General features: G+C 42.9%; 1 protein-coding gene across 18 annotated transcripts in view; it reads left to right on the top strand.

Annotated features, from left to right (window-relative positions):
• Positions 1 to 12,834, top strand: part of col25a1 (collagen type XXV alpha 1 chain) — a 654,016-nt gene that overhangs the window by 622,606 nt on the left and 18,576 nt on the right. For 9 of the 18 annotated variants that reach the window (XM_033025377.1, XM_033025321.1, XM_033025361.1 and 6 more), the window contains 4 exons: positions 293 to 328; positions 1,635 to 1,688; positions 7,953 to 8,003; positions 11,833 to 11,859. In XM_033025377.1, coding sequence (XP_032881268.1) covers positions 293 to 328; positions 1,635 to 1,688; positions 7,953 to 8,003; positions 11,833 to 11,859 — 168 coding nt within the window. The remainder of the gene's footprint in view (positions 1 to 292; positions 329 to 1,634; positions 1,689 to 7,952; positions 8,004 to 11,832; positions 11,860 to 12,834) is intronic. The other 9 variants (XM_033025353.1, XM_033025413.1, XM_033025386.1 and 6 more) reach the window with 5 other exon arrangements.

Genomic DNA, 12,834 nt, shown 5'->3' with positions numbered 1-12,834 from the left:
CTGTGCTTATTTCTCAGAACTAAGTGTGGTAGGGAGGGTATTCTGGATTTAAACCAAGCTGTGGCGCACTTCACTTCATAACTGTTTTAGGATAATTAATTGTAGTTGGAATAACATCATATCATTATAAATTCCATGTATGTTTTTGAGTCTTTTTATGTCTGTGTTAATATATAATACGCAAGTAAATCAGGAATTCCCATCGTCATTGTGTGATGTTGTTTCTGATCATTAACATTGTGCACTAAAACCATATTCCTCTTACCCACCCCTCTAACGACAAATTATGCAGGGTGCCTCTGGCTTAGATGGACAGCCAGCACAGCGGGTGAGTTGGTCACATTTGTACTTTCTCCTTCCTTTTGACTATCTCCTTTCTGCTTGGTGAGGGGCAGTCCACGTGAGCTGGTTAATGTTCTGTGCTCATACCCCTCTCCTTCCTACTCACTACAGTCTCTGTGCATGCATCATTCACACTTCAGTGTCAGGCACTAGCAAGTCCCTTTGACTAACTTGCCCTTTCTCACTGCCCATTCCGTCCAGCGTTGCTCCAAGATAGAGTAAGGAAGGGAGACAATACTGGGTGTTGTAAATCCTCTGAACATTGTACGTTCTGAAAAGTCACATCAAGAGAGTGCAACCCATGCAATCACACTGTGCAGCAAATGAATCAAGTGTAGATCCAGGGAGGAAGCACCGGGGCATTGTTATTTTAGCAGGCGCAAGCGTGTGATTTCACATGTGTGGCTGTGTCCATTCCCGCCAGGTTCGGTGGGTGATAGTCATAAAAAAATCATGATTGTCCCACAATAGAATCTCTGCAGGACCTTTGCTCTCCTCTTAGATTCTGTCTTGAATAAATGAACCAATAATAAAAGCCAGGATTTGAATACAGAATGTGTGAGGTTTGCTCTTCTGTAATCAATCTCATTGGCTCCGGTCACAAGGTGAATTTGTGGGCAAATGGGACTAGCTTAGTTGGCATGGACACCGTCACAAGGTGATTGGAGCCGTCACAAGGTGATCGGAGCCGTCACAAGGTGATTGGAGCCATCACAAGGTGAATTTGCTGCAAATGTTGTTGTCGGTCAGGTCAGTGGGTGTTGCATCTGCGAGGCAGGTCTCTGAACATCCTCACTGTAAAGTTACTTCCACGAGCGGTGCATGCATCAGGTCAGCACAAGTTGATAAAGTGATAAAGAGTGCAGTGGAAATGGGAAAAGAAAGGATAGCTGGTACTCTACCAACCCTGCCGGTTTGAAAATGTATAAGAAGTGTGTAAGAAAGAACTGCAGATGCTGGTTTAAATCGAAAGTATACACAAAATGCTGGAGTAACTCAGCGGGACAGGCAGCATCTCTGGGGAGAAAGAATGGGTGACGTTTCAGGACGAGTCTGAACAAGGGTCTCGACCCGAAACGTCACCCATTCCGTCTCTCCAGAGATGCTGCCTGTCCCGCTGAGTTACTCCAGCATTTTGTGTCTACAGTTTGAAAATGTACTTGTGTTGTTAATAGGATCAAGCGGTGAGGCAGTTGTCATGGATGTGAGCAGTTTAATTTCTCCGTTATCCACCAGATATGACAGGCCTGTTGGTTTCTGACCACAACTAACTGTTCTCATTGTCTTCAAAGGGCATTGACGGTACTGTGGGGCCCGCAGGCCCAGCTGGTCCAAAGGGAGACAGAGTAAGTTGGCTGAATGATTACAATGTCTTGCACAGATCAGTAAGGAGTGTGTAATGTTTAGTGAGACATACTTTGCTCAGTTGCTGATGATAATTATACCGCACATCCGGTAATATTAACATTTCTACGATGCCTCTATGCACTGATCTTTGATCTACTCCACTTTGATATTATTTGTTTGTTTTTTAACATTTTCTCCTTTTCTGTTTGTTCCTCCTTTTTTCCCTCACTGAGAACCAACTTGTGTTTGAGAAAGTTGGGCAACCCCTTTATAGTCCTTTAATATTTCCTTCCATTTTACAAACATCCACCAATATTTAACTTCCTGACTTTGCCATCTCATGTTCCCTGATCACTCTATAGCCACAGTCACTGATATTGATTGAGGGCATATTGAATCTTGTGTTCTTCTTGACTCACTTCCTTCCCTCTGCCACAACTTTCATTCCTTCTGTGGCCATTCCCAGTTTTTAAAAACTCTGTCCCTGCTCATTCACTTCCATACATTCAATATCACAATGATTTGTTCTCCATTTGTTATCCACCAAGACCTTGGTTCTACCTATGGTCCTAATTCCTTCTGAGACAATGAGTCTCCCTCACCCTGGATGTGCTCCTGGTACAGCTGTCATTATCTCCACTCTTCAATCCCTGGGACATGTACAGAATGTACATAGCAGGCGGTTGGTTCAGCCAGTCACCACTCGATCCAGTCTAACAACGGGTAGCAATTCCAGGTCCATTGGTGAAATTTGCTCATTATTCCAGGAAGATGTTGAAAAGATAAATGTAATCTCTAGTTTTGTTCTTCCACTGTATCTGTCTTCTTCAACATTTATCTCCCTTCGGCAAGTGTAAGGAGCACATGGACTTCATCATGATGAGATTAAGGCCATCCGGCCAGCTTCTCTTGCTGCTCCCCTCCCTCCCTCTAACAGAGGGAACTAAGTTCCTTTTCTTCCAGGTGGTGTTTGACATTGAGGAGTACTAGAGACACAATAGGCTGCAGATGCTGAAATCTTGAGCTACAAGCAAAGTGATGGAGGAACCCAATGGGTCAGAAAGCTTCTGTGGAAGGAAATGGAGAGGCGATGTTTAGAGTCTGGAACCCTTCTTTAGACTGAAGAAGAGTCTCGACCCATTCCTTCTCTCCAGAGATGCTGTCTGTCCCGCTGAGTTGATCTAGCAATTTGTATCTCCCTTCTTTAGACTGATGTCTGTCCATTTCCATTGCCATATGATGCCTGCCTATCTGAGTTCCTCCAGCACATTGATTTTTGATTGAGGAGTACAGATTCATCAAGTGGTGGGTTATATTTTTGCCCATGCTCGATCTGATACATTGTGGGCTCTGGAGCCAATGTTGTGGACCATGTGGATGGTGGGTCCATCCTGCTGGTGGAACAGGGCGCACACGGGGAATATGATGGAAGAGTCCAAACACATTGAATTGGAATGTATGATTCTGATGGTTAGGTTGTTACTTGACTGATTCATGGGATTCACCTTTCAATTTAGACACCAGTCAGAAGATTGGAAGGAGGAATTTGCAAGGTTATTGAGGCTGAGAGTGACCTTGTATTGTGCAAATTTGAACCGGGTTGATACCGGGTGTTCATCTGATTTTATTCTTTCCCAGCAAATGCTTTATTCTCCTCAGCTACTAAAGAAGTGTCTATAAGCAGCCACTGTTAGTCAGCATTCAGGCATAGGCATTTAAGTAGCAAGTAATAACTGCACCACAAAGGTACCAGGCAATAACCATCTCCAGCAACTGACAGTCCAGACCCAACCCCAGGAAATCACTGGCTATACTCTGTCCAAATTGCTGACCGTCAATATCCTAAAAATCAACAATGACCAGAATCTCAACTGGATGAACACGGGGATTCACTCTCTGCTAAAGTCCAGATCCGAGGCTTCCAATCCTGCACTGTACAAGGAGGCCAAGTATCATTTCCTTAAAGCTATCAGAGATGTCAAGAGAGATTTCCAAAACAGGCTGGAGGCTCAATTCAATCAAGTGGCTGCTAGGCAAACATTACAGGACATAAAAAGCACTAAGCTCAACCAAGAGAGATGCATCATAGGCGACAAACCAAAATCTGGGTTGGATCCAAGATCTTTCACGAAAGGGAAAGGGTTTCTTAAATGTGTGAGCGTAGAGACAGAGGGGTGTAAAATGAGGGTAGAAGCAATAGGTAGCAAGGTGAAAAGTAAAAGTGGCAGGCAGACAAAACCAGGGCAAAAATCAAAAAGGGCCACTTTTCAACATAATTGTATAAGGGGTAAGAGTGTTGTAAAAACAAGCCTGAAGGCTTTGTGTCTCAATGCAAGGAGCATTCGTAATAAGGTGGATGAGTTGAATGTGCAGATAGCTATTAATGACTATGATATAGTTGGGATCACGGAGACATGGCTCCAGGGTGACCAAGGCTGGGAGCTGAACATCCAGGGATATTCAATATTCAGGAGGGATAGAGAGAAAGGAAAAGGAGGTGGGGTAGCGTTGCTGATTAGAGAGGCGATTAACGCAATGGAAAGGAAGGACATTAGTTTGGAGGATGTGGAATCGGTATGGGTAGAGCTGCGAAACACTAAGGGGCAGAAAACGCTGGTGGGTGTTGTGTACAGGCCACCTAACAGTAGTAGTGAAGTTGGAGATGGTATCAAACAGGAAATTAGAAATGCGTGCGACAAAGGCAAAACCGTTATAAGGGTGACTTCAATCTACATATAGATTGGGTGAATCAAATTGGCAGGGGTGCTGAGGAAGAGGATTTCTTGGAATGTATGCGGGATAGTTATCTAAATCAACATGTAGAGGAACCAACGAGAGAGCAGGCTATTTTAGACTGGGTATTGAGTAATGAGGAAGGGTTAGTTAGCAGTCTTGTTGTACGTGCCCCCTTGGGCAAGAGTGACCATAATATGGTTGAGTTCTTCATTAGGATGGAGAGTGACATTGTTAATTCAGAAACAATGGTTCTGAACTTAAAGAAAGGTAACTTTGAGGGTATGAGACGTGAATTGGCCAAGATTGACTGGCAATTAATTCTAAAAGGGTTGACAGTGGATATGCAATGGAATACATTTAAAGACTGCATGGATGAACTACAAAAATTGTTCATCCCAGTTTGGCAAAAGAATAAATCAGGGAAGGTAGTACATCCGTGGATAACAAGGGAAATCAGGGATAGTATCAAAGCGAAGGATGATGCGTACAAATTAGTAGAAAAAGCAGCATACCGGAGGACTGGGAGAAATTCAGAGACCAGCAGAGGGAGGACAAAGGGCTTAATTAGGAAAGGAAAAATAGATTATGAAAGAAAACTGGCAGGGAACATAAAAACTGACTGCAAAAGTTTTTATAGATATGTGAAAAGAAAGAGATTAGTTAAAACAAATGTAGGTCCCTTGCAGTCAGAAACAGGTGAGTTGATCATGGGGAACAAGGATATGGCGGACCAATTGAATAACTACTTTGGTTCCGTCTTCACTAAGGAAGACATAAATAATCTGCCGGAAATAGCAGGGGACCGCGGGTCAAAGTAGTTGGAGGAATTGAGTGAAATCCAGGTTAGCCGGGAAGTGGTGTTGGGTAAATTGAATGGATTAAAGGCCGATAAATCCCCAGGGCCAGATAGGCTGCATCCCAGAGTACTTAAGGAAGTAGCTCCAGAAATAGTGGATGCATTAGTAATAATCTTTCAAAACTCTTTAGATTCTGGAGTAGTTCCTGAAGATTGGCGGGTAGCAAACGTAACCCCACTTTTTAAGAAGGGAGGGAGAGAGAAAACGGGGAATTACAGACCAGTTAGTCTAACATCGGTAGTGGGGAAACTACTAGAGTCAGTTATTAAAGATGGGATAGCAGCACATTTGGAAAGTGGTCAGTGGAAATCATTGGACAAAGTCAGCATGGATTTACAAAAGGTAAATCATGTCTGACGAATCTTATAGAATTTTTCGAGGATGTAACTAGTAGCGTGGATAGGGGAGAACCAGTGGATGTGGTGTATCTGGACTTCCAGAAGGCTTTCGACAAGGTCCCACATAAGAGATTAGTATACAAACTTAAAGCATACGGTATTGGGGGTTCAGTATTGATGTGGATAGAGAACTGGCTGGCAAACAGGAAGCAAAGAGTAGGAGTAAATGGGTCCTTTTCACAATGGCAGGCAGTGACTAGTGGGGTACCGCAAGGCTCAGTGCTGGGACCCCAGCTATTTACAATATATATTAATGATCTGGATGAGGGAATTGAAGGCAATATCTCCAAGTTTGCGGATGACACTAAGCTGGGGGGCAGTGTTAGCTGTGAGGAGGATGCTAGGAGACTGCAAGGTGACTTGGATAGGCTGGGTGAGTGGGCAAATGTTTGGCAGATGCAGTATAATGTGGATAAATGTGAGGTTATCCATTTTGGTGGCAAAAACAGGAAAGCAGCCTATTATCTAAATGGTGGCCGACTAGGAAAAGGGGAGATGCAGCGAGACCTGGATGTCATGGTACACCAGTCATTGAAAGAAGGCATGCAGGTGCAGCAGGCAGTGAAGAAAGCAAATGGTATGTTAGCTTTCATAGCAAAAGGATTTGAGTATAGGAGCAGGGAGGTTCTACTGCAGTTGTACAGGGTCTTGGTGAGACCACACCTGGAGTATTACGTACAGTTTTGGTCTCCAAATCTGAGGAAGGACATTATTGCCCTAGAGGGAGTGCAGAGAAGGTTCACCAGACTGATTCCTGGGATGTCAGGATTGTCTTATGAAGAAAGACTGGATAGACTTGGTTTATACTCTCTAGAATTTAGGAGATTGAGAGGGGATCTTATAGAAACTTATAAAATTCTTAAGGGGTTGGACAGGCTAGATGCAGGAAGATTGCTCCCGATGTTGCGGAAGTCCAGGACAAGGGGTCACAGCTTAAGGATAAGGGGGAAATCCTTTAAAACCGAGATGAGAAGAACTTTTTTCACACAGAGAGTGGTGAATCTCTGGAACTCTCTGCCACAGAGGGTAGTCGAGGCCAGTTCATTGGCTATATTTAAGAGGGAGTTAGATGTGGCCCTTGTGGCTAAGGGGATCATAGGGTATGGAGAGAAGGCAGGTACGGGATACTGAGTTGGATGATCAGCCATGATCATATTGAATGGCGGTGCAGGCTCGAAGGGCCGAATGGCCTACTCCTGCACCTAATTTCTATGTTTCTATGTTTCTCTCTCAGATGAGCTTAATACCTTCTACGATAAACAAAACTCCAACAAGGCGTGTTCCTTTCACCCTCCCCTCCCCCATTCCCCACGGATTCTGTCCCACATATCTCAGTGAGATGTCTCAAGAATCAGAGGACATAGGTGTAAGGTGAGGGGGGGAAAGATTTAATAGGAACCCGAGGGATAACTTTTTCACACAAAGGGTGGTGGGTGTATCTGAGGAGATGCCGGAGGAGGTAGTTGAGGCAGGTAATATCACAGCGTTTAAGAAACATTTGGACAGGTTCATGGATAGGAAAGGTTTAGAGGGATATGGGCCAAATGCAGACAGGTGGGACTAGTGTAGACGGGAGACTGACGGGAGACTCACGTAAGATGGCCAGCCCGGTTAGTGTTCTGAAATCGTGCGGCAATCAATTGGCCACAGTTTTTGCCTCACTTTCAACCTCTCAATTCAACAGTTTTCAATTCCCATTTACCTCCATTATTCCAGTCCACAAAAAAAACAAAGTGATCTGTCTCAAATAGACCTCTCCAGTGATGGTTTTCATTTCAGTACTTAATTGCCAATCACCGCTGTGGGTACTCTGACCTCTGTGCACCCACTTTCTAAACTTTGCTGCATTTGTCAGTTTCCAGCTCTGTCACACCTAAAGACATTAAAACCATTTACTAATACTTTTTTCTTGCAAATGATTTATTTTATTTTATAAAATAGTGCACTACAGTGGCGCAGTTGCTCCAGAGACCCAGGTTCGATCCTGACCTCAGGCGCTGTTTGTTCTCCCCATGACAGCACGTGGTTTCTCCGGGTCCTCTGATTTCCCCCCACATTCCAAAGACGTGCAGGTTTGTAGATTAATTGGCTTCTGTAAATTCCCCCTAGTGTGTAGGATGCGAAAGTGGGATAACATAGAACTAGTGTCTAGTCGATCGATGGTCGGCGTGGACTCGGTGGGCCTAAAGGCCTATTTCCACGCTCTATCTCTAAACTAAAATAAACTAATCCCTAAACTACATTAAATATATTAAAATTGTTGTTATTTCAGGGAGAAAAAGCTGTTGGTAACCCTGGGACTAGAGGACCGACAGGTTTGCCTGTAAGTAAATGTAGTTCCACATGTGGAAGCAAACACCAAAGTGTACAGCACTATTAACGTCACGATTACTAGTGGCTTGGGAAAGAGTTCAAGCGCATTTTATCTGCTCTGTGGCTTGAATTTGCACGTTGACAGCCGTGACAGATGTCAAAAATTTGGGTTCTTATTGGTCCATTGAGCTCTGACGGTAAAGTACAGAGACAAGCTCACTCTTGTCATCATGTAGACTTTTTCAACTGGAGGTTTTCCAATTAGTTAAAGCTAAAAGAGACCTTGCTTATACAAACCAACAGATTGCCAGTGCTGTGCTGGGATCACTGCAGGCCACTGACTGGAGGAGAACATCAGGGAATGTACAGTTTTAATCCAAAGTGAATATTTAATTGCCTGGTACATTTTATTAGAAGAGCCATACTCGTGAACTAATCCCACGTTGGCAATATGTTGCCAGGGTTTAGTAGCTGAAATACTATAGGCTGTAAGCTAACACCCTTGATGCGGGAATAGAAAGAAGTGTTCACAATATCCCACACACTCTTGCAACCGATACATACTGCCGGAGGTAAATAAACCAATAAATAAATCAATAAATAAACCGATAAATAATGCAGCAGGTTCACTATGGTTTGGATATGGCAAAAGCCCACTAAAGCAAGGCGATAATGACCAAATCACATGTTTAAAAGTATAATAACATTGACCAGGCCACCACAGATAATTGCCCAGCTCTTCCTCAAAATAATGCCTTGGAATCATCGGCACCTGCCTCAGGGAGATAACGGAGCCTCATTTTAACGTGGATGTGTGTCTGGTGGAACATACGGATTGTTAAATTGAAGCTATGATGAGATTTTAGTCATGCAGAATAAATTTTAATTTGAACTGTAAAATCTGTCTGGATGAGAAACGGGCTCAATGTTAGGTAGGATACAGACATCAGTGCTTTATGGAACAGGAGGAGCTGTCAAAGTTCAGGTGAACTTTAGAGCTGCAGCTGAGATAAGTTCAGGGACTTAATGTGGAATTTGTGCAAAACGTGAGTCGGTCCATGGAACCAATTTGTCATTTATATGCTGAAAATGATTGTGATAAGTAGACTGTGGATATATAGATTATATGTCAAACTTTGTTATTGGTATTGGTTTATTATTGTCACGTATATCGAGATAATGGTGAAAAGCTTTGCTTGCCTGCTATCCAATTTAGTCATACTATATACGAGTACAGTCAAGTCATTTACAATTACTTCAACAAGTAGTGCAAAGACAAGTGCAGAATATAATGTTACAGCATTGTAGTGCTACAGTTACAGAGAAAGAGCTATTTTGAAAAAAAGCAATGTCTGCAATGAGGCTGGTTGGAAGACAGGTGTACACCCTTGTTTATGAGCTGTTCTTCAATCTGATGGTGTATACTTTCAAGATTTTATATCTAGTGCCAGGAGAGGGGAGACGAGGGAATGACTGGGATAAAAAATGATCTTGAATTATGTTCATCAGTCTAAATAAGGGTCCCGACCCAAAATGCCATCTGTCCATTTCCCCCACAGACGCTACCTAACCTGCTGAGTTCATCCAGGGTTTTTTTTTGCTCAGGTTTCCAGCATCTACAGTTTCTTGCATCTCATTGAGGATGTTAGCTGCTTTCCCAAGGCAGCATGAAGTGTAGATGAAGTTCATGGGGGAGAGGTTCATTTATGTGATGACCTGGGCTCCATCCACTACACTCTGCAATTTCTTGCAGTCTCAGACAGAGTGTGTACAAGTGGGCAATCAACAAGTTGTCGGCACTCTCCACCAGAAGCAGCAATCCCAGACTGATATTGAACTGCAATCTGCAACTGTGTTTGGGGCAGACGGATGTGGCTCCCAATGCACCTTATATTGGAACATACCCACTACAGTGTGTGCAAGGACAGTGTGTGAGAGGAATTGTGAGTGGTTCTGCAACGGTGCTGTGCAAAACCTTCAGAGAGTTACTCTTCTCTTGTCAAGGCGCTGAATATAGAAACATACGTAGCAATAGGAGCTGTCAACTTTTGGCTCCTTGAACTGACTCTACCATTCAGTATGGTTGTGGCTGATTCAGTACCCAGTTGCAGCATTCCCACTTAACCCATGATCTCCCCTCGCCTGAAGAACAATATCTAACTCCTTCTTGAATATGTTTATTGAGTTGACTTCAACTGCTTTCTGTACAAATAATTTCACTGCTTCACTCTATTTGAGAAGAAATGTCACCTCACCACCATCTTAAGTAGCGTTACCTCTTTAGACTGGAACACCAGGTCCTGGACTCAGTAGCATCCTGCCTACATTGAAATGGTTCAGTCTGGTTCGATCTTTGTAGATTTCTAACAGATTCCATCTTTTTCTTCTAAACTTTAGTGAATATAAGCCAAATTGGCCCAATGTCTTTCTGTGTATCACTTAATCGGTCGAGTGAATCCTTGCTTAAATCTCTCCATCAGTTCACGTTCATAAGTTCTAGGTGCAGAATTAGACCATTCGGCCCATTAAGGCTATGCCATTCAATCATGGCTGATCTATCTTTCCCTCTCAACCCCATTCTCCTGTCCTCCCCATAACCCCTGACATCCCTTACGAATCAAGAATCTGTCAATCTCCACCTTAGAATTATCCATTAACTTGGCCTCCACGGTCGTCTATGGCAATAAATTCCACAGATTCACCACCATCTGACTAAAGAAATTCCTCTTCATCTCCTTTCTAAAGGTACATCCTTTTATTCTGAGGATATGGCCTCTGGTCCGAGACTCTCCCACCAGTGGAAACATCCTCTCCATATTCACTCCGTCCAGGGCTTTCACCAATGAAGTCCCCCCTTATTCTTTTAAACTCCAGCGAGTACAGGTCCAGTGCCTTCAAACGCTCATCATATGTTAACCCAATCTTCTCTGTGATCATTCTGGGATCAATCTCGTAAACCTCCACTAGACCCTCTCCAATGCTAGCACATCCTTCCTCAGATATGGGGCCCAAAACGGCTCACAATATTCCAAATGCAGTCTGACCAATGCCTTATAGAGTCTCAGCATTAGATCCCTGTTTTTGTATTCTAGCCCTCTTAAAATAAATGCTAGCATTGCCTATGCACATCCTTCCTTGAATAAGAAACCCAAAGCCGCCCACACAAAACTCAAGGTGCCTCACTAATACCTGTATAATTCCAGCAAGACATCCCTCTGCTCAAATTCTCCTGCTGCAAATGACAATATATAATTTTCCTTCTTAACCACCCGCAGCATTGACATGCGTACTTGCATCAACTGGTGTGCAAGGGCTCCCAGGTCTTGTTGCATGACTCCCTTTTCCCAATCTATTGTTGCCATTTATCTCCCATCCCATTATTGTTACTGATTCATTTTATCTGTCCACTCCTTCGAACTGTCCAAATCAACCTGCAATTCTAAATCTAAATTTCACTAAACACCAGATCAAGAACAAGAGATCAAGATCAAGAATGGTATTTTTGTCATGTGCACCAGATATGAATCAAAACAATGAAATTCTTACTTGGTGCAGCTTTACAGGCACATTAGATGCAACAACAACGCATACTACACAACAAATTATCGGTTATCCTATGAAAACTAGACCATGATCGTGCAACATCAAACTATAAAGAGTTCGTAGTGGTTCAGGCCTGAGATAGGGTTGTAGTTAAGATGTTTCAAAAACCTGTTAATTACAGGGAGGAAGCTGTTCTTGAACGAGTTCTTGAATCACACAAGGGAGAGTTTATCTTTCCAGGGAATTTCTTTGGAAATTGCTATGTCAATCATTATATATTTGTTGTTCTTTGATAGGGCCTTGATGGAGATCCAGGGCTAGATGTAAGTCTTATTTCCTTTATACTCTGTTTCTGTCTGTCTTGTATTCACAGGATACCAATTTTGTCCACTTCGAGAGTGTTTTATTGTCATGTCCCAGATAGAACTATGACATTTAGTTAATTGAGAACAGCAGAATATATAATAGTTTTTTTATTGAAATTTCAAATTTGTATTGTTTTATTTGTTGATTTCAAATTATTTAAATATTCCCATTTGGTATCCTGCTAATAATGCGAAAATGCAGGGGTAAGCAACAAAGCAGATTCCAGGTGCCAGAAATTTGACAAACGATGAAATATTAAAATGATTGGGTTTGTTTCCACCGGAAAGAGGAAATTTGGTGAGCTGTCCTGAATGATAAGATTTATTCAAGCAAAACAAAACAAGAAGTTGTAGATCAGTGGCAGAGCAGTTAGTACCAACTCACAGTTTAGTTTAGTTTAGTTTAGAGATACAGGGTGGAAACAGACCCTTCGGCCCATCGAGTCCACACTGACCAGCGATCTCCACACTTTAACAATTGTTACACTACACCAAGCCAATTAACTTAAAAACCTGTATGTCTTTGGACTGTGGGAGGTAATCTATGTTTCTATGTTTCCACCTCGGAGAAAACCCATGTGGTCATGGGGAGAACGTACAAACGCCATACAGACAGCACCCATAGTCAGAATCAAACCCAGGTCTCCGGTGTTGCAAGCGTCGTAAGGCAACAACTCTACCGTGGCGCCACCGTGCTGAGAGACCAAGAGATCTAGAGACATGATTTTCAGCCTAACCTTGGGTTCTGTGTGTGTGGAGTTTATATGTTTACTCACCTTCTCCCTCTAGTGCTCCTGCTTCCTCCCCACCCAAAGAAGTGCTGGTTGGTTAATGGGTTACTGTAAATTATCACTCAGAGTCGGCTCGTGGCAAAACAAATCAAAGAGGAAATTATGGTTATACAAGAGGGAGAACAATTGGCAGCGGAACAGA

This window comes from Amblyraja radiata, chromosome 1 (genome assembly GCF_010909765.2).
Source record: "Amblyraja radiata isolate CabotCenter1 chromosome 1, sAmbRad1.1.pri, whole genome shotgun sequence".
Taxonomy (NCBI): domain Eukaryota; kingdom Metazoa; phylum Chordata; class Chondrichthyes; order Rajiformes; family Rajidae; genus Amblyraja; species Amblyraja radiata.
Note: the sequence above shows the minus strand (reverse complement) of the source record. Positions and strands in the feature narration are given on the sequence as shown.